At 43.9% G+C, this 21,579-nt stretch overlaps 1 protein-coding gene across 4 annotated transcripts; it reads right to left on the reverse strand.

The window, feature by feature from the left end:
* Positions 1-141: 141 nt before the first annotated feature.
* Positions 142-21,325, reverse strand: znf395b (zinc finger protein 395b). Of its 4 annotated transcripts, none has more exons than XM_086263705.1 (11): positions 21,244-21,325; positions 18,301-18,466; positions 13,788-13,963; positions 13,166-13,320; positions 11,479-11,591; positions 10,430-10,632; positions 10,215-10,315; positions 8,750-9,038; positions 1,936-2,028; positions 1,658-1,764; positions 142-1,003 (listed from the first exon to the last, which is right to left on the reverse strand). In XM_086263705.1, the coding sequence occupies exons 1-11, from the start codon at positions 21,253-21,255 to the stop codon at positions 892-894; spliced, it is 1,527 nt and encodes a 508-aa protein (XP_086119831.1). In that variant the 5' UTR covers positions 21,256-21,325; the 3' UTR covers positions 142-891. The 4 variants fall into 4 exon arrangements, with proteins under 4 accessions (XP_086119831.1, XP_086119832.1, XP_086119833.1 ...); XM_086263706.1 differs by having other exon boundaries at positions 8,750-9,035; positions 21,244-21,323; XM_086263707.1 differs by having other exon boundaries at positions 13,166-13,278; positions 21,244-21,262.
* Positions 21,326-21,579: the final 254 nt, after the last annotated feature.

Raw genomic sequence — 21,579 nt, forward strand, 5'->3', positions numbered from 1 at the left:
GGAATTGGTGAACACGCGTACATGTCAGCACATTTTTACCATCACACCATTGTTCTGAGTCTTGTATGGTGGCAAAAGCAATAAAATGTTTGGCATTTCCTTCGTGGACTGTCGTGCAGAACAAGAACAACAGAAAGCAGCTCAAACTCTCAGTGCTTTTTAATGTGTTTGACAATATATTTCCTCTTTTTTTTATTGCTATTGCAAACTCGTTCCCCTCACGCTCGTCCCATTGCCGTGACGGCTTCAAGGAACAGAGCCATTAACACTGGTCGTACGCCAACACACGGGCAGGAAGGAAATCCATTTCATGGAAAGAACTTTTAGCTTATTCTCGTGAGTTTATATTCCAACAAAGTGCCAAAAACATGAAAATAATAATAAAAAAAATATCTGCCCAATTCATGGGCTGAACCAGACGATTAAAATAATTATAATTAAAAAAAAAACGGTATAAAATACTCGTACGTAACTCAGAGCACACAATATAATGTACATCATAACCACTGTGTCACCACTGGAAGAGAAGATCGGAATAACAAAAACAGCCAAGTCTAATAGAGTGGAGCTACAGGAGTAGTAATATGACCTTTGGATAAAGAGTATTGTAGGCTTAGCACATCACGTAGGTCAAAGTCAGTCAACAGTTAGCACCATCGCAGACTTCAGTTTTCAGGATCAAGATACAAAGATACAGAAAAAGTCCAGAAGCATTCCTTTAGGAAAGAAACGAAACAAGTTGAAAGTAAAAAAACACACACATGTAAAACAGCTGATGGCTCTCGGGCCCTGATTTATATTCTCTTTTTGATAAAAGTCTCTTGTTGTAACGCATCCATCCGTCCATCCACGTCTCTCACGCTCTCTCTCTCGCCATGGCCTCGGCTGCTTCTAGTCCGGGAAGCGCTGGCAGGCCTTTTTCCAGCGGCAGGCGGTGCACCACTGATCCTTGCGCTCCACCCCGTACACCTTGCGGCACTTCTTGGCCTCCCCGCGGCCCTTCCTGCAAAGAGAAACGAGTCGCGAGCGTCAGAAAGGCAAAAAAGGGGCAACAAATAAAGACAAAAACTTTTCTAGGCAGGAAGGCCATGGAAATGTGATGTAAGCAGAGGACAGATACTACAATCAACAGAAAAAGCTCCATTTGTAAGCAGCCAAACTGAAAACGTAGGATCAGAAAGTTTCATCACTGGTAAATGGCCTGTATCTGTATAGCGCTTTACTTAGTCCCTGTGGACCCCACAGCGCGTTACACTACTTCCACACATTCACACACTGGTGATGGCAGCTACATTGTAGCCACAGCTGCCCTGGGGCGCACTGACAGAGGCGATCAACATCAATCATCAGTAACAATTTTTAAAGCTCGCCCGACTTAAGCCCCCCGAGCCTTGTCATCCTGTTAAAAAGAAGTTTCTCCTTCACACTGTCGCCGAGTGCTGGCTCATGGGGGTGGTCTGATTGTTGGGGTTTTCTGAACTATTACAGGGTCTTTACTTTACAAAACTAAGTACTACCAGGCAACTGCCCTGATTTGGACATTTATAAATAAAACTGAACTGAACTGAATTAACATGCACATTAGCTTAAAATAGCACTACACACAAAGAAGCCGAGTATTAGAAATGTTTAAATGTTAACATCATGAATGCCTCACCTGAAGGAGCAGTGAGTGCAGGAGGGCGACACACTCATTGGCTGCAGCCTGTTCTGCTGGAGCCATTGTTCTCCGACGCTGACGGACCGACAGCGAGGTTTCACCATCTGAGGACACAACCAAAGCTTAGGCACAACAGCAGCCTCTGGTGGAAGAGTTAGACAGTGTGGCCCCCTGCCCACTATGAGTGCAACAGTATCAAATGTTGGACATGGTAATGCTCCCACCTTACCCTTACTATATGTAAAGACACATGTAAAGGCAGACAAAAGACCCACCGGAGTGTTACTGTGGCTGAGGCCAGGGGTGGAGGCGGTCCAGCCATGACTGCCAGGGCTTCTGGGGGCCACAGACAGGACAGGGCTGCAGGCCTGGGGGACGCAACAAAGGACAGACAGATTCTTCACATGTGCAGGATCTCAAACTGCTTAGTATAAAAAGTTTAATGTTGGGCAGCAGAGTTGAGCAGAAAAGACATGAACACACTACACTACAGCCTATTATCACTTTAATATGGCAGTGTTAGCAAACATATACTTATATGCACATTAAACTGACACACCTACAGTACATTAGGAAATAAATCTACCTGGGTTCTCTATTGGACCTGAGTGACAAGGTTTCAATATTGTAATGTGTATTTATATAAGCTACAACTGTTAACATAGCTAATGTATCTTATTAGCCTACAGTTGCTATTAGCATTTTTACATGTGTAAATTCAGAATAAAAAAGAAACTTAATGGAACAAAGAACCAGGCAAATGTTAGAAATGAATACAACTCTTTCCCCCATGTTAAAGTCCAATATTTACATCCAGTTTAGCTTTTATTTAATATTTACCAATAAAAAACACATAGCTGTTTAGCTAGCTAACATTAATGGCAACAAGATAAGTACTACTGTCATGTAAAGTGAAGGAGAACTGCACAAAATACTGCAGGTTTGTCAATAATAATGCCATCTTACATATTATATCCATCTGTCATTTATTTGGTTTGCTGCTTTGAAAGGGTGAGGACTGGGAGAGTTGGTGGTCATGACGTTAGCAGTTTTACCCATTAGCTTATTCCTCCTGTGTTGTTTTATGGACATGTGACAACCACCACTGCGCTACAAAACCATGACGTTTCCCTCTGCGGCCAATGCAACGCAAATTTTGTGCCGTTCACGCGACTTGGCTGTCAGCGCATTGTGCTCCTTATGTAACGATCAGCATTCGGTCTTTTTCTCTGCTCACGTTTGGCTCTATGAGTGTAAGGAGGATGTTTACAGACGGTAAAACAGACACAGAAGAGAACCACGGTGACTGTGAATGATAAAGCGCTCCACACTGCCCTAAAACTCCTGTCCCTGTGTCCAATATTAGTTCCGCTTACTTAAATGAGGTTTAAAAATGTTACTGTACGGACCTCTGGACGCCCATCTGGTGTACCTTTCTCGTCCAACATGGTTCCAACCTGAGAACAACCTAATTTTCATCAACTATCTGCAGCTGGTTAGCTTAGTTTAGTTTATGTTAAAGTAGCGCGAAGCCTAGAAACACGGTGGAAACAGCTAGAAAAATCAGGAATTTGTAGCTCCTACTGGGATCAAACCAGAGATATTTCAACTGGAAATGTGTAAAACACTTATGGAGCTACCAGTCCATTAAACCCCAAACTAGCTTTGACCATCACTGTCATAAAGAAGGTAAGTTGACTAACTAGCAGCAACATGTCATGTTCTCTATTATGACAATTCAAGAGAACTTTGGTTGGCTTCCAAACACTTGAGCAGTGTTGCCAACTCCTCAGTAAGGAAAATCGCTATTGGCTGTCCTACAAGTCGCTAAATGACATCATCATCTAATTTGCATAATTGGTCATGCTAATGTAATTGTAACCTATGCTGTTGGAGAGAGAAATAACATCGTGGAAGAAACATAAAGTGAGTAAAAAACGTCCTAAATGCATTTAGAGTTTATTTAGAACTACAAATTAAATTTATTTTAGCAATTATTGTTTTTTAATGTCACAATTCCAACCCTGCTCCTCTATCCAGGTTTGGACCGGCAAAAGTGACCCGAGATAGGCGCTCTGGTGGAGTTACTTTGTGCGTGTGTGTAAGTATTTTTAAACCTTGTGATCCACAAAACAGCATAAGAGTAAAAGAAGAACTGACTGCAGTCAGTGCGGGAGCAGCGGCTTCGCTCATGCGCGGTTCATTTGCAGTTTGGAGGTGTGATCATCTCCTACAGCGGGGGAGGACTATCCTCCGCCCGTGAGCGCTTTAGCATGAGTGAGGTGCCCACGGCAGCACCGCTGCTTGTTGAGAGTAAGAGCAACACGCCCTTTCACGTCAAAAAGCCGTCATAAATAAGTCTCCAATAACACCAGAAAAAGTCGCCAGATTTGTTGCTAGTCGCTTTTTAGAAAAAAAAAAGTCGTTAAGGGGTCTGAAAAGTCGCTAAATATAGCGACAAAGTCGCTAAGTTGGCAACACTGCACTTGAGTGTAAGCAGGTAATTTTTACACTTGAAACGAGTCCTTACATCAGCTGGGGCGCCAGATAGTTACAAAAATAACCAGTTTGAGACTTTCCCCCATAACGATCAACTAAACTTCCACGTGATAAACCATCTTTTCCGACGAAGCTGCTTCCCACTCCCTCTGGTAAAGCGTCTTTGCATCGCCTCACATCCCACTGAGAGATGGAGGTGGTAGGAAGTATCTGCACGGCTAAATATTATGATGATAATCCACGGCGATAACCCAATCAGTAACAGTGGGAGTGACCACCAGAGAAAAAACAGGCCAGTGTCAGTGGACAGACATGTGGAGCCGCCGGCAGCTGTGACACACAGAAACACAGCATCGACCTGCAGTTCAACCCACTCTCACTCGAGTGTCTGCCTGCATGAAGAAAGACAGATGTGGCACAAACTGACACACTGCCTAACATTACTAAAGCTCTGATTGCTTTTTTAAAAAGGTCTGTTAGGAACATTTTTCAGAATGTGTACATCAGGTTTAAACCACCGCACTTTTGCACTGGGAGATGTTATGTGGTGTTTTTCTGCTTTTTGCAGGCTGGTTAGTCTCATCTCCTTGGGAAAGCGAGCAAGCAGACAGCTTGGTCTCTCACTGTCACAAAGCATCCATTTACAGGCTCGTGGTACAGGGTAAATGCAGGTCAGCAGTGAAATGTGCTGCTTTGTGATGCATAAACAAAGTTGTAGCTCACTGATTCGTTAGAGAGGGGATCTGCTTGGGGGCCTTGGGTAAAGAGGACGTCTGCAACAACACCGTGACCACGGAACACGAGACGCGTGCACAAAAACTGCAGTAAAATGAATTCACGTCCCAGCTGAGCTATTTCGCAGAAGGGGAATCTAGACAGTTGCTTCTGTTTCCACATAGAGCCAGAATTCCTGGAGGCCAGTGGGAAAAAGTGACATTTAGAAGGTGAATTCCAGTGCTCGTGCACTAAATCTGCAGCTGACATTCAATAATTCATGCTAACAAGGACCGCGCTGTCTCCTTACATTGCCCTCAAACAATTTCATTCCCCAGAACGCCGCCTTCTTCTTGTCAACTCCAATTCAGCAAAGAAAACAAGTAATTATTGAAATTATAGCCAGCTGAACAGGTATTTTGTGACAAAACTTACATGACTGGAAGAAAATGCCCTGAAGCTAAACAGAGTCAGAATGATTTCGTTTGAACGGCCTGCAAAGACCATTTACACGACGTCGAGGCATCGAAAAGCAAACGTTTATACTGGGGCCAGCTTCACTGTTACAGGCAGACAGGTATGATTCCCAGTTTTACAACTGGACTCCTCCATCTACAGACGCCAGAGGTGGGAAGTAATGAAGTACAAATACTTTTTTACTCGAGTAGAATTTTCAAGAATCTGTACTTTAGTTGAGTAGTTTTTTCTTCTGACACCATTGAATTTTTACTCCCTGCATTTCTAAAAACATACATATGTTCTTTCTCCTCTTTACATGATACAGCTTTTATCAGTGAGGGTGGGAAAACAAGTCTCCCCTCACTCAGCACTGGAGCACCACAGGGCTGTGCTGTAAGCCTCCTGCTGGACTCACTGCACACCTACGACTGTGTAGCCAAGTCACACCACACCTCCATTTTTAAGTTCGCTGATGACACTGTTGTGGTGGGCCTGATCTCTCATAACGTCGAGAAGGCCTTCCTGGAGGAGATCAGGAACCTGGAGAACAACCTTCTCCTAAACATCAGAAAAACTAAGGAGCTGATTGTGGACTTCAGCACAATGCAGGTGAGAAATTACAAGCCACTATCATCAGTGGAGAGAGTAGACAATTGCAGATACCCGAGTGTTCACATCACACAGGACCTGTCATGGTCACATTAACACTCTGGTGAAGAGAGCCCTGCAGCGTCTGTTGTTCCTCAGACGACTCAGAGACTTCCACCTACCTGAGAAGGTGCTCAAGAACTTCTACTCCTGCACCATCCAAGCATCCTGTCGGGAAATATCTGCACCTGGTATGGGAACAGCACGAAGCAGGACAGACGAGCCTGACCTGGAGTCTATTTACACCAGGGGTGCAGCACCAAAGCCAGGAAAATCATGAAAGACCTCCCCCATCCCAACAATGGACTATTCTGCTCGCATAAGGCCGACGCAGAGAGAAAGAGGAGGAGCTTCTCTCCTCGCTAACCGGCTGTAGGACTGGACTCTACATATCTCTACACACCATTGCACATTCACTGAATAACAACATGTATCTGGTCTGGTCTCTCTCACATCACATCACTGTACACTTAATAACAAATACATGCACTTCAATGATAACCTCGTAACTGTTTTGACTGTTCACTGTCAATCCACTCACTGCTGATTTGCACACCTTAAAGTTTTAACTTGATTTTTCATTTTAGTTTTATTCTGGTCGGGAACTGCACAGCAACAAACTGCACGTTGGACTGCGTATGATCGTTTATGTGACAAATAACATTTGAATTTGAGGTTAGATTTAAAGGTAACAGCTGCTCTTTGACACTTGTTATCTGGACAGAGTGTTACTGTAATCTGATTACTTTTTTCAAGTAACGAGTAAAGTAAGGGACTACTATTGCAAAAACGGTAATTAGATTACCGTTACTTTCCCGTAGGAACGCTGCGTTACTGCGTTACTAAAACCGTGATTTTTTGCGAGAATGTCTCACGACAGTGACGTAAGCGAGTGCGACGTTAGTGACAACAGCTGTGTGCAGATCAACAATGGATCATATCTCGAGTGCAGAGAGAGTATGAGCGTGCAGCGTTTAAAGCGTGGAAGTACTGACCTTACTTTGAGTTTGATTCCATAAAAAGTGACAAAAACATTAGTGTCCGCTGTGCGTGGGAAGAAAACTTCTTTTTACAGCGAAAAAACCCCTAAACTTCCAACAAGCACCGAGTAGCTACGACGTAATGGGAAACTCACAGAGAAACCCGCAGATTCTTCCACTGACCGCTGCATCACACCTGCACCAGGGTAACCCTCCGCCTACCCCACTCCTGCTTTACAGGTGAAAATAGAGCAACAGGACCGCTGAGTCTTTGACTTTATTTATTTTCTGCTGTGTTTTACTTGCATCTATTTGAAAGACTGAGTGTAAACACACAAAATATTTTATTTTATGTGCTGGAATGTGCAGAAAATAGGTTTAAATGTTAAACTAATTTCTTCCAGTCAGAGAATGTTGCAGATAATTAAATTTTTGCTTGATGCATAAAGTTAAAAGATTAAAACTAATAAAACAAGTTTTAAAAAGAGACTTTTCCATTTGATTACATTTATATGATGGATTATGTAGAAAAAGTAGAATTGGGCTGAAAGATCTGTCGCTTTATCACCTACTCAGGTTGTAAATCGTGTTTTTAAAAAGTAACTAAGTAACTAATTACTTTTGAAAATAAGTAATCAGTAAAGTAACGGGATTACTTTTTGGGGGATGTAATCAGTAATTAGTTACTGATTACTTTTTTCAAGTGACTTGACCAACACTGATACTGGAAACCTAAAGGTTAAATTTAATGTCATTTTTAACCACATGTCGTATTTGTGTGTGATGTCTCTGACATCATTGTGGAGACATTTTCACTGCTTTTTTTTAAACAATATTACTTCATTGAAGTTTGCAGACATCCATTAATGCGCAGCTCTCTTAAGATCCCACCACAGCACTTCAGTTGACTTTGACTGGGCCTTTCAGGAGCCAGAATCTGAGATACTTTAGCAGTAAGGGAACATTTAGTTTTCCCCAAGACTTTATCCACCCCCAGCAATTAATTTATTAACATTAAATAGGAAAATGAACCCATTCTGCTCATTCACAGCTACATATTTTAATTCATGGACTCTACTAGAGCAGCTTTGATTTATAGTTCATAATAATTCTTATTTCATTAACACCTTGGTTAAAAAAATGTTTTTTAGCTAGTCTCTGATTGGCTGCCCCTCATAAACAGAAGATTTGAACTGTGGGTGGGTGGAGCTTCAGCACCCAGGTCATATTGGACCATACTGACAACCATATTGGGGATATGGCGTCTTACTAACATTAGAGCCACGAGCAGAAACTGAACTGAGCGTTCTGACATGCTCGTACGTACACTGATGTCATTATCTGAGACTTTCAACGATTTACGATTTTAACAACATCCATCCATTCGCTTCCGCTTATCCTTTTCAGGGTCGCGGGGGCGCTGGAGCCTATCCCAGCTGTCATAGGGCAAAAGGCGGGGTACACCCTGGACAGGTCGCCAGTCTGTCGCAGGGCCAACACACAGGGACAGACAACCATTCACACTCACATTGACACCTAGTGGCAATTTGGATTATCCAATTAACCTATCCCCACAAGTTGCATGTCTTTGGACGGTGGGAGGAAGCCGGAGTACCCGGAGAGAACCCACGCAAACACGGGGAGAACATGCAAACTCCACACAGAAAGACCTGATGGTGGAATTGAACTCAGGACCTTCTTGCTGTGCGGCAACAGTGCTAACCACCGTGCATGTTTAACAACATGTATGGGTGAAAATAAAGATGGAGAGCAACAGTGCTCCACCCACCTGATAGAGGTGCTCCGAGTGAATCTGCCAGAAGCTGCTGGGGGCCGACTGGCTGAGCTGACTGGGCCTGCTCAGGCCTGGCCCAGAGCTGGAGTTGGACCTGGGTCTGTGAGCTGGGAGGAGCTCTGAGCCTGGAGGAGAACCACAGGACGCCCAGCTGAGATGAGAGGACGAGGCCTGGCCCAGAGCCTGCTGGGCTGGAGCTGGACCGGAGCTGGGATCGACAGTGTCACAGGATATCTTGGTGTAGTAGAAGTCCTCCTCTCGCTGGGACTGGTCTGACCCACTGCTGTGCATGTGTGGCAGGGACACACCAGTGGACACACCAGTGGACACACAGAGAAAAAGAGTGAGTTGTGTGTTTGCAGAGTTGGTGAGAGCAGCACTTACTACAGCCCAGACTGAAAAGCTCCCTTCCCCTAAGCGAGCAGAGCTCTTCCACAACCTGAAAATTTTATTCCCTCCTGTTTTTTTAATGTTGTTTTGAAGCTGAGAAATGTTCCAGAAGGCCGACCCGTCTGGTTTCGAATTTGGCTCAGACTCCCAGCGAACACCTGAAAAACATCAACTTCCGCGTGTCCTTAAAGTGACCAATTAATACTTGGTCCCTATTTTTAGTGGATTCCTAACTTTATATGATACGGCATATAAAGCATCATATAAAGTATTTTTGGCCATTTGTGCAATGACAGGAATATTTTACTGCTTCCAGCTGCTCCCAACATCATAAAGAAAACAACAGGGAAAAAAAACACGGCATCATCACCAAGAATGGAAAAAATAAAGAATATTCTAAATACACATATTTACACAGTATTGTTCAACCATGAAATAATTGTGGGAAAATTCACATTTTTTGGAAATGGAGCGTTTAGTGAAGTGATGCAATTTTAAATAGAAAGATGAAATATTAATTTGGAATAATATATGAACATGGAGCCTCATGCTACAGTCTGAGGATGAACGCCCAATCCGATTGGCCAGGAACAAGCGTGTGTGCAGTTATTCTCCCCACAGATATTTTATTTTAATTTCGACCACTGTCTGCGAGTGGGAGGGTCACAATTACACCGCATGGACTAAATGAAACACATTGTGCGCACATAGCATGTACGTGATTGTGTGACTGCTCTTACTTATTGCTGTGTTTCTGTACAGTCGCGGTGTGTTTTCGCCTGAACGCACACTGTGATTAGCTGAAAGCGACACCTTTGTTCATTCTGATTATAATAATAGATAATTAAGATACGTTCTTGTTTTTGCACACATTTGTGTCAAATCAGGCTCCACAGCCTCGGTTGCCTCGCCGAGGTTCATCCTGAGCCAGGAAAAAACTTTCAGTGCCCCTCCCCACCTGAGCCCTCATTTTTTGTTATTTTTTTTAATCTACTTTAAGCAAAATTGTTCCCACATCTCTGCTAAGAGTGACTGTAGATGCATGAAAAGGTTCAAAGTGCCAGCTCACCCCAGATGCAGCACACGGATGTGTCTTTTTATGCCGACTGAAGACGTGAGGACTTTGCCACAGCTGGGCCACAGGCATCTGTACACACTTCTGACGGAGCTCTGCGGGAGGAAGAGCGAAGACGGAGGGTGAGCGCGCACAGACACATGTCCAAACTGCAGAAAGGCTGTGTTGATTATAGCGGCTTCTTCAGTTTTCCCGGAGCAGCTGTGCACCTTTGGTTTTTTGGCAGCGAGCTCCTCCCCCTGCTCCAGCTCCATGTGCAAGCCTTCGTCGGGGCTGCTGTCCATCTCGGTGACGGACGGCGAGGGCGCCGGGCTGACGTTGCCGTGGTCCCAGCTCCAGTAGCCGCTGCTGCCGCTGTCTGAGAGCTCGCCTCCGCCGCACTCCATGTCAGCGGGTGAGGATGATGAGCCAGCTAGAGGAAGGTAGAACCGTGTCTCGTGAGCCAAAGAAAGCCTCGAGTTTGTCACAGAGCTGAGGGAAACGGACTCCCGCATTAAATCGGTGTCTATCAATTTAAACCCTCTGGTTTAAATATCAAATATTCTCTGTTGCTTTTTGGGATGAAAACAGCTTCTGGTGCTGTGTCCCCTCTGCCGTCCTACAGTGAACAGCAGGCCTCCTGTGCTGCTGCCAGGCCTGTTTTCAGCATCTGTTTACTCCCTCCTTCCTGCTCTGTTCCCTCTTCACACATATTTTGTTTATTGCTCTGCCAAAACATTAAAAATAGCAGGTAATGTTTATCAAGCTAATAAACGCTGAGTGAATAACACACATGGATTGGAGCTGGAGTTTCTTTGTGTCACAGTTGAACAGCAGCTGTGTGTGAAACAGCTGTTTGGGCATCGAGCTTTAAGGAGTTCCTCCATCAACTCCTGTTCTCGATTCTTATCGTCAGATCTGTGCTCTACAACATCTCTGTTACAGCAAATATTATAAAAGTTAGTTGAGTTATAAACTATTAATAGTTTACTCCATGCCGTGTCAAACTGCTGACCACCTACTGGACCAAAGTCCACATTATTATAACTGAAGACTGGACAAATAAAACCTGTTTATTTTCTATAAAGCTTTATACAGTCACAGCTCTGCTAAAACCTTTAATGAAGTGCGTGCCATATATGTTCACCTCTTCCTGTTAAAAGGAAGTTTTTCCTTCCCACTGTCACCAAGTGCTTGTTGACTGATTGCTGAGGTGACTGCTATTGTGACTTGGTGCTATATAATTAAAATGAATATTTATGGTTGAGGAGATACAGACCAGGTCCAGGATCTGTTTGTGGAGAGCTCTGAACCACGGGGCTGCAGGACAGACTGGTCAGGACCATGGCTGCCATGATCTCATCCATCTCCACCGACTCCGGGCTGCGAAAGCTAAAGATAACATGCAGAAATATTCCGGTAAAAATCAGGTCCGCCCTCACATTCGCTGACCAAGCAGCAACATCTGAAACCTGGAACCAACAAATGCAGTTCCTCTACTGGCCACTTGAGGCCGTCTCAAACGAGTCTGTCCCCATAGAGTCCCATATTAAAAGGCTCAGTTTTACTGCAGACACAAACGTGTAGGCTTTAGCCCGTATGGATAGTTTCCCTCTTCATAACAACAACACAGGGGTCAAAACTGAATGCTGGTCACAGGTAGCTATAGGTGACCTGCTGCCCTCGGCCATTTTTATGCTTTTGCTGCCTTTAGGAGCCTTTTTAATGAAAACATACTAGGGCTGCCACAAACGATTATTTTGATAGTCGACTAATCAGATCATCATCCATTGGACGTAAAACGTACAGCTTACTGCACCAGCAGCATCTGCTCTTATATAACTATCATTAGCTTACAGCTTTAAGTGTTTCAGGTCTGTGCTAACTAACAATAAAGACAAGATGATAGTTTATTAAATTTTAATGACATTTGCAGATTGTTTCGGTGAAGTTTAATAAACTCCTTGCTATCTAAAATATAACAGGACACCGGAGTAAATTCTGAGCATCTCACACTTCTGATAATCAGCTGTCTGCTTGACGTTTATTCAGCTGTGTAAAAACTATAACTTTAATCTCAGCCAAACCGATTTACTCAGGAACAAATAAAATACTGAAAAAAGCCAAACAATAACATTGTTAAGTTATCTAAGTGACTTATATATCATGTTTAACCTGAGTAGTGAAAGACGGCGGTGGGTTTGAAAACAATTTGCCGGGAGTCCGGTGTTCTCACGGCTCTAGTTAGCCTAGCCCCCGGCTAGCTATCGAGCTAGTGGGTAACAGACGTCTCCGAAAACGTCGGAGCGCTTTTGAAAATATGCGGTGTCTTGATAAGCTGAGCAGATATTTGAGGTTTACACAGCTACATTCTCGCCTGAAAATATGTTAAACGTTTATTTTGTGACCCAGAAAGAATAATAAGAGTAACATTAAAACTAACTAGCTGCCGCCATTGTTGGAAACTGAGCTGGGCCGCGCTATGAATTCTGGGACACAGCTTCTTCTTCTTCGGGGTTTAACGGCAGCTGGCATCCTTGTACATGCAGTGCTGCCATCTTCTGTTTCAGTCCGTTATTACACTCTTAAATCCTGCTACTTATTCCTGCGTCTTTTGGGATCTTACAAAGCTTCAAACGACACGTCGACTATTAAATCAGTCGTCGACGATTTTGATAGTCGACTAATCGTGGCAGCCCTAAAACACACACGTCTGTGCTCGAGCTTCTTTCAGCCACTGACATTCTGTTGTTTATCATCAGACTGCTGCTAACCACTTAGTAGTCTGAGGTGCAGTTTGCTAATCAAATGTGTTAGCATTAGATGCTAACTTAGCACGTACAGTAACTTGTGCCTCCCAAAACAAAGAAACAAATCCACAACACGGCTAACACTGAGCTTTCAGTAAAGGGTGACATCATCTTTTCTATATGCACACGTACAGTCTATGCCTCGCTGTGCCTCACCTGTATGGCGCCTGCGCGGTGACGAGGTGCATTGTGGGTCCCACTGGCAGCGGAGCAGCCAGGTTGCTCTTGTAACGGCCGCTCTCAGCCTGGACGCAGCTCTGTCCGTACACCTTCAAAGCGAGGCAATGACACAGTGAGTTCCTCGTTCCAGCCTGGAAAAGTTGTCCATTTAGTGTCTCACCCTGGTTCAACAGAAATCGTCCACTCAGCTCGTCAGTGGACGCTGACACAACAGACAAAACACTGTTCAGGCCTTATACGGGTTAAGCTGTTTACATGCGTCTGCGGTACCCTGCTCCTGAGCCCCACTGTGGCCATGAATAAAGCAGTTAAGAGAATATTTCCTGTCCATCTGTGGCGTCCTGCTCGCAGACGGCATAATCTGCCAGTGAAACAGCGTGCAAGGAAGTGGCTGCCAGCCTCTGACCAGGCAGTGCATTACATCTAACACAGTGGAAAGAAATAATGATCGCATCAAGTTCTTTCTCAGTTTGGGTTTGAACTTTGGGACGCGTACCTTTGTGCTTATTGTGGTTCTAATGTGCTCAAAATGCCATGTAAGCCTGAATTTCACACACTGACACAACAGAATACATGTCATCTCTGTCAGGCTTCTCACCAGAGCGTGTTGCACGCCAGGCCCGTTGCTGCCCTGCTTTGTCTTAGAGACGCATGCCTGCCGTCCCACCGGGCAGGCCGCCGTCCCGTCTGGCCCCGCTCCAGCTCTGTCCTCGGGTCCCGTAGCTGCCATTGGTGCTGCCGCGCACACTGAGGGACTCACAGTGTGACACCTCCCTACACACAGGACGCCGAATGAAAATATGTCACAGCGTTATTCATCTTCCCACAGCCACGCAGCTAAAGTGCACCTCGGCAATGTCGGACTGTGACGTTACATAAAACTTCACCACAAACAAACATCCTTCGGTAACTTTGGTCGTAATTTCTGCCCAGCTTCCCTCTTAAAAGGATTAAATGATGAAGGCTATTTTCATCCAAGGAGAATATGCTCGCGGTGAACCACGGCATCAAATGACAAATATGCTCGGTCAATAAATACGGGGATGTAAACAGACGGCAGCTTTGCTGACGAGTGACTGTTGGCAAACACTCGTTCCATCTTGCATCTCTGCGCCTCACAGTGCAGCGCAACAACACCACAGGAGATTTGAAAGGGATTGCAGGGATCTGAAGGGAACACAGACTTGAGTGGATTTCGATCTGATCGCAGTCTTGCTGGAGTTTTGCTGTCTACTCCGATAAAGTAGGAAACTCATGACGCCTTATAGAGACCTAATTTGGCATTTGGGTAGATTCAGTGTGGCCTGTAGCCCACAGAGGGTGGGGGCAATGCTGCATTCAGTAAACGCAGGAATAATCCAGATATTTTGGCGACTTTGCAGTGGATTCACAGTGTTTCTGTGTGTTTTGGTGCTTTTTGACAAAGTCAATGACCCAAATTTTCTAAAGAGTGCATTTTGGAGTACATTCATGCTTACATCAATAACAATGCAAAAAATCTAAACTATATGTATAAAAGATCAGAAACAACATGGATTACTGCTTTATAAGAAAGCCCTCCACAAAGCCAGAACATCTTACTATTCATCACCGATTGAAGAAAATAAGAACAACCCCAGGTTTCTCTTCAGCTCTGTAGCCAGGCTGACAAACAGTCAGAGCTCTTTTGAGCCAACCATCCCTTTAACGTTAACTAGTAATGACTTCATGAACTTCTTCACAAATAAAATTTTTATCATTAGAGAAAAAATTACCAGTAATCATCCCACAGATGTAATATTATCTACAGCTACTCTTAGTACCATTGATGTTAAGTTAGACTCTTTTTCTCCAATTGATCTTTCTGAGTTAACTTCAATAATTACTTCCTCCAAACCATCAACGTGTCTTTTAGACCCCATTCCTACAAAACTGCTCAAAGAAGTCCTGCCATTAATTAATGCTTCGATCTTAAATATGATCAACCTATCTCTAATAATCAGCTATGTACCACAGGCCTTCAAGCTGGCTGTAGTTAAACCTTTACTCAAAAAGCATCTCTAGACCCAGCAGTCTTAGCTAATTATAGGCCAATCTCCAACCTTCCTTTCATATCAAACATCCTTGAAAGAGTAGTTGTCAAACAGCTAACAGATCATCTGCAGAGGTTTATTTGAAGAGTTTCAGTCAGGTTTCAGAGCTCATCACAGCACAGAAACAGCTTTAGTGAAGGTTACAAATGATCTTCTTATGGCCTCTGACAGTGGACTCATCTCTGTGCTTGTCCTGCTAGACCTCAGTGCAGCGTTTGATACTGTTGACCATAATATCCTATTAGAGCGATTAGAACATGCTGTAGGTATTACAGGTACTGTGCTGCAGTGGTTTGTATCATATCTATCTAATAGACTCCAGTTTGTGCATGTAAATGGAGAGTCCTCTTCACACACTGAGGTTAATTATGGAGTTCCACAGGGTTCAGTGCTAGGACCAATTCTGTTTACATTATACATGCTTCCCTTAGGCAGCATCATCAGAAGACATAGCATACATTTACACTGCTATGCTGATGACACCCAGCTCTATCTGTCCATGAAGCCAGATAACACACACCAATGAGTTAAACTGCAGGAATGTCTTAAAGACATAAAGACCTGGATGGCCGCTAACTTTCTGCTTCTTAATTCAGATCAAACTGAGGTTATTGTACTCGGCCCTGAAAATCTTAGAAATATGGTATCTAACCAGATTCTTACTCTGGATGGCATTACCTTGGCCTCCAGTAACGCTGTGAGGAACCTTGGAGTCATTTTTGACCAGGACATGTCCTTCAATGCACATATTAAACAAATATGTAAGACTGCTTTCTTCCATTTGCGCAACATCTCTAAAGTTAGAAATATCCTGTCTCAGAGTGATGCTGAAAAACTAGTTCATGCATTTATTACTTCCAGGCTGGACGACTGTAATTCATTATTATCAGGAAGTCCTAAAAACTCCCTGAAAAGCCTTCAGCTGATCCAAAATGCTGCAGCAAGAGTCCTGACAGGGACTAGAAAGAGAGAGCAGATTTCTCCTGTTTTGGCTTCCTGTTAAATCCAGAATTCAAAATCCTGCTCCTCACATACAAGGTCTTAAATAATCAGGCCCCATCTTATCTTAATGACCTTGTAGTACCATATCAGCCTATTAGAGCACTTCGCTCTCGCTCTGCAGGCCTACTTGTTGTTCCTAGAGTATTTAAAAGTAGAATGGGAGGCAGAGCCTTCAGTTTTCAGGCCCCTCTTCTGTGGAACCAGCTTCCAGTTTGGATTCAGGAGACAGACACTATCTCTTCTTTCAAGATTAGGCTTAAAACTTTCCTTTTTGCTAAAGCATATAGTTAGGGCTGGACCAGGTGACCCTGAATCCTCCCTTAGTTATGCTGCAATAGACATAGGCTGCCGGGGGATTCCCATGATGCATTGAGTTTTTCCTTTCCAGTCACCTTTCTCGCTCACTATGTATTAACAGACCTCTCTGCATTGAATCATATCTGTTATTAACCTCTGTCTCTCTTCCACAGCATGTCTTTATCCTGTCTTCCTTCTCTCACCCCAACCAATCACAGCAGATGGCCCCGTCCGCCCGGTTCTGCCGGAGGTTTCTTCCTGTTAAAAGGGAGTTTTTCCTTCCCACTGTCGCCAAAGTGCTTGCTCATAGGGGGTCATATGATGGTTGGGTTTTCTTTGTATCTATTATTGTACGATCTACTGTACAATATAAAGCGCCTTGAGGCGACTTTTGTTGTGAGTTGGCGCTGTATAAATAAAATTGAATTGAATTACTCCGTGATTCAGACTTTTTTCACAGCACTAAATGTTGGGGCGGACTATGGGCAGAAATCTGTGCCACCAGAAACTGAATTTGAATAAGTTAAATTTGAATTTGAATTGCTCGGATTGAATCTGAATTGTAACTGGGCCACATCTGACCCACGCAACACTCAGCAGTGCGATAACTGAACCATGAGAGCCAAAGGTTCCCAGACTGAGGTGCAAAAGTGTCACCTGGTTCTGTTATTGCTTTTCAGATGAACATGTTAAGCTTTTAGCTTATTAGGATCAAATATTCATATACAGAAGCTGGTGGCAACTTTCTTATTTGAGATATATGAACTGGTATAAAAGAAGAAGAAACAAGCAAAACAACGTACAATAATAACATAAAAGAAGCGGTGCTTAAACGGTATACAGTTTCATCATGCATCATATTTCACTGTATCAAAAAGAAATTCTTGAATTATTTAAAGAACTGGATATTTCTTTATTCACTTGCATGTAAAAGTTATTTACTGCTTAGAAACCTGCACCAAAGGGATTCTGCGGGGACACGAATCATTTCTCCCATTCTTTTCTGTGCACCCAAACGCAGCACAAAGCCCGATTTCCCCCACCTTCCCACCAATCAGCGCCAAGTTTCAGTAGTAAACAAGCGGCACCGTGTGGGAGTGCCGCCGCCGCTGATTGGCTGAGCCGGGGCTTTCAGGAACACACCCCCGTTCCAACAACGTGTTCAGACACGAGTTTCGCCGGGAGGGACTGAGCCGGACCACAGAGCACAGCCGAGATTAAACTCGTTTCCAACGCAAAGTCACGTAAAAGCACGGCGTGATGATCCTGGTTACACGCGAGACATTTGGTGCAGCCATGAATTTCAGGCTGGAACGCACAAACAGTGACGTGAAAACAACAACACGCCAAAAACACAATAAATGAGGCCATTTCTGCAGTCGTATTAAGTTCGTGTAGTTTCCACGCATTATATTGCAAGGCAGTAAAACCTTAAAAACCCCGGGCGCGTGCAGCCGCACGCAAACGACGCTAACGCCGCAGATGGAACAACAGCCGCGCTTCCAGCTGAACGTGTCGCCTATTTGGGACTAAAAAAGATGCGTCATAGAAAAACAAGTCGCATTTTATGATCCCGCAATTACACGACTGATCTCCACCCGGCAACGCAGACTGGAATCCGGAGAGACCCCCCTCCCCCTCCCGCGGCTTACCCGGTGCACACACACAAAACTGTATGTTGGCTGTTTTCTGCAGAGCAAAACAGCCTCTCCGCTTCTAAAAACAGCGCGTTTTACTCACTCCGTCGGGGGGAAGTCCTCCGCTCAGAGCTGCAGCTGCGGGTCGTCGCTGCCTGGTAGTCCTGCCGCTCGCCGGGCTCGTCGGTCTGCCGGAGGAAAGGGGGGTTGGGTCGGTCGGATACGTGCCTACGTGTGTCTGCTCGGTGGACCAATGCCGGGGGTGACAGCTGGGCAAGAGCGCAGAGATATGAGCCTGCAGCGCGCCGTGCACAAAAGGATGATCTAGGTGAGGGGTTACCAGAGCATCATCATCGTCATCATCCAATCTCTGTCTGTCTGTCTGTCCGGAGCACACAAATCTGCTGCGTCTCAACATGAGCACCACAAACGGATCCCGTCCTTAAAAATGTTTTTTTTTAAAAAAAAAATCAATTATAGTCGACTTTTATGTAATTACTCTGCACTGTACCAAGATGCAAATCTTAAATATCAAAAAATGATGATTATATATTCCATAAACCAGGAGGTCACACAGGCAGACTATCTGTTATCAATCAGTTGTGTCAAACATATGGCCCGCGGGCCGTATCCGGACCAGCAAAGACTCCACTGGAAGGCTTTGCAGAGATTGACAAACACTGTTCACTATTCACGTGTTTGCAGGAGACAGTGTTGCCAGGTCAGGGTTTGAAAGGGTCCCATCACTTTTAAGTAACTCTTCATTTCATGTAGAGGCCCAGAGTCAGTTATAATTACAGTTATGTGGAAAAGCCGAGCCGTCACACGGCATCGATTTGTAAATGATTGGTTAAATACACGTTACATGTCCAAGATGTGAATTTTAGATTTATTTTTTTTAAACAAGCACATCTTTTGTCTTTTATTGATCCGACCCACTTAGGATGAAATGGTGCTGCATGTGGCCCATGAACTAAAATGTCTCCATATGGATGTTGTGTTTGGATCGTAGCTGCTATGATTCCACGCTGGACGTGTAGCACAGCCCAGTGATCAGATCCCCCACTAACTGTTTAATCAAATGAAAGAAGCTGAAAATGCACGCAGCGTATCGGCCACCAGCTTCACACGACAAAGTGCCTGGATACAGATCAAACAGGACTTACATGTGTGTTTTAAGCGTGTGCTGCAGATCCCCTTGCCTTTGTGTGTGTGTGTGTGTGATTGTTTCTGCGTGTTTGAGAGGCCGGATTAGTGTCGGCTGTCTGCACCCTCTCCACCAGACATCCAGTCAGCAGGGATTTTAGGGTCTGAGCGCCTACACTGTCACAGAGAGAGTAACCCAATCCTATAGTCCCAATATGATTCCTAAACCACACAGAATTCCTTCCCCGCTTTATTTCAGCCACTAATGCCACTGTGTTCCCTTCAAAGGCCGCTGGCAACTGCCTCTCCTGGTTAGGGAGATTAAAACAGACGAACAGTGCCAGGTTACATAGCAGGACCTACTGAGTGAACAATTAGAGCAGCAGGATTTTAACACTGTGCTGCTGTGCAATAGATAATCTAAGAGTTGTAGTCAGGCAGAAAACGTAGGAATCAGTAGGTGGTAGCAGAGTCTGCAAACTGGTTGAAATATCAGGTCATCCCAAAATGAGACATCCTCTATTTAACACAATGGTAGCAGGCAATGAAGGCTACTTCTGCCATGCTAGCAGATGAAAATGCCAACACTCTGATGCTGTAATGTTTACCATACCTGCCATCTTCCTTTTTTGGCCGTCAGATTAAAATCCAGAGGTGACAGGGCTTTCTCCATCGCCGCTCCGAGACTCTGAAACAGTTCTCCCTCTTTTATAAAATCCTCTTCCTCTTTGGAAATCTTCAAATCAAATTTGATGACCTACCTTTTTCTCTCCTACCTACCTCTCTGACACCATTCAGTTTTAGTGATTCTGGTCTTTTATCTCATTGGATGATGTATGCATGTGTATATGTATACACATATTTTATGTTCTTGTGCATATGTGCATGTACATATATATTTCTACAAACAAGTGTATATGAGAGTAATATATATATATATATATATATATATATATATATATATATATATATATATATATATATATATATATTAATATTAGGGGTGCAACGATACACAAATTTCACGGTTCGGTTCGATACTTTGGTGTCACAGTTCGATATTTTTTCGATACAAAAAAATGTTCATGCTTTTTTAATTTGTCATTTATTAATTATTATTAATTATAAATATATTTTAACTCAAAAGTACAGTTTTTAAATTGAATGTTGCTGAAACAACAAAGTAATAAAAAATAATCTATCTGATGGAGGAATCACTCATCTTTGGAAAAGAGTTTATTACAGAGAAATGGCTCTTTCAAAATAAAAGCTATACTATACGCTTCTTCTGGGCTATATTCTCAGCAGCATATTAAACATATCAGGTCCCCATAAGGAGGATCATGTGCTAACGGCTGTAAATGACTCGGGTAAAGTTTGTAGCATGCGTGCTTGTTGTTTTTGTCTGCTTCCACTTGTCTTTGCACTAGGACAGTGGTTCTTAACCTTGTTGGAGGTACCGAACCCCACCAGCTTCATATGCGCATTCACTGAACCCCTCTTTAGTGAAAAATAAAATGTGATTTTTTTTACTGGTGCACAAAATGAGCCATGCATGTCATGGCGGAGGCTCTGCCGAACCCCTGAGACTGAGTCACTGAACCCCTAGGGTTCGATCGAACCCAGGTTAAGAACCACTGCACTAGGATGATGTCGGAGTAAATGTGCAGTCATATTCATTGTGTTCCCACTAGTGCTGTCAGTGTTAATCTGAAATGACGTTAACGCCACAACACGGCAAATCTCCGTTAACGAGCTACCGCGGATCGCCCCGTGCGTGGGGCTGGACGGCCAACATGTTAACGAGCTAACTGCGCTAACACACTAGCTCCCACCATGTAATTGAGCATTGCGTGGCACATCCAACATACTGTTTTACTTTAGTCCATGACGCGCTTACCTTCAGGGTCATACGTCACATGAAAACCAAAATAGTTCCAAAGACCAGATCTGAATGAGGGTGGGGGAGGTTCAATTTGCCATGTTGCAACGAGCTTAGCTTCTGTCTCGCTAGCTTGCGCTGGGCTCAGTGGATCTGCGCTCGACAGTGCAGCCTAGGCGGAGTAGTCAAGCGCAGATTCACTGAGCGCTCAACACAGACAGCATCGTCAGAAGGAAAGTTGATCAAATAAATTAAAAATGTTGTATTGTTCGATACATATGCGTATCGAACCGAAAGCACTGTATCGAACGGTTCAATATCGATACGAGTATCGTTGCACCCCTAATATATATA

This window comes from Aulonocara sp. 'chitande type north' Nkhata Bay, linkage group LG15 (genome assembly GCF_057382095.1).
Source record: "Aulonocara sp. 'chitande type north' Nkhata Bay isolate Kocher_YH1m ecotype deep benthic linkage group LG15, A_spYH_male_GT1.1, whole genome shotgun sequence".
NCBI lineage: Eukaryota > Metazoa > Chordata > Actinopteri > Cichliformes > Cichlidae > Aulonocara > Aulonocara sp. 'chitande type north' Nkhata Bay.

What these genes read in the sequence shown, in the direction of transcription:
- znf395b (XM_086263705.1), bottom strand. An exon ending in GAGGACTTCCCCCCGACGGA is followed by an intron (nt 13,964 to 18,300) that starts GTGAGTAAAACG and finishes TCCTGTGTGTAG; the next exon opens with GGAGGTGTCACACTGTGAGT. An exon ending in TGCACTCACTGCTCCTTCAG is followed by an intron (nt 1,004 to 1,657) that starts GTGAGGCATTCA and finishes TTCTCTTTGCAG; the next exon opens with GAAGGGCCGCGGGGAGGCCA.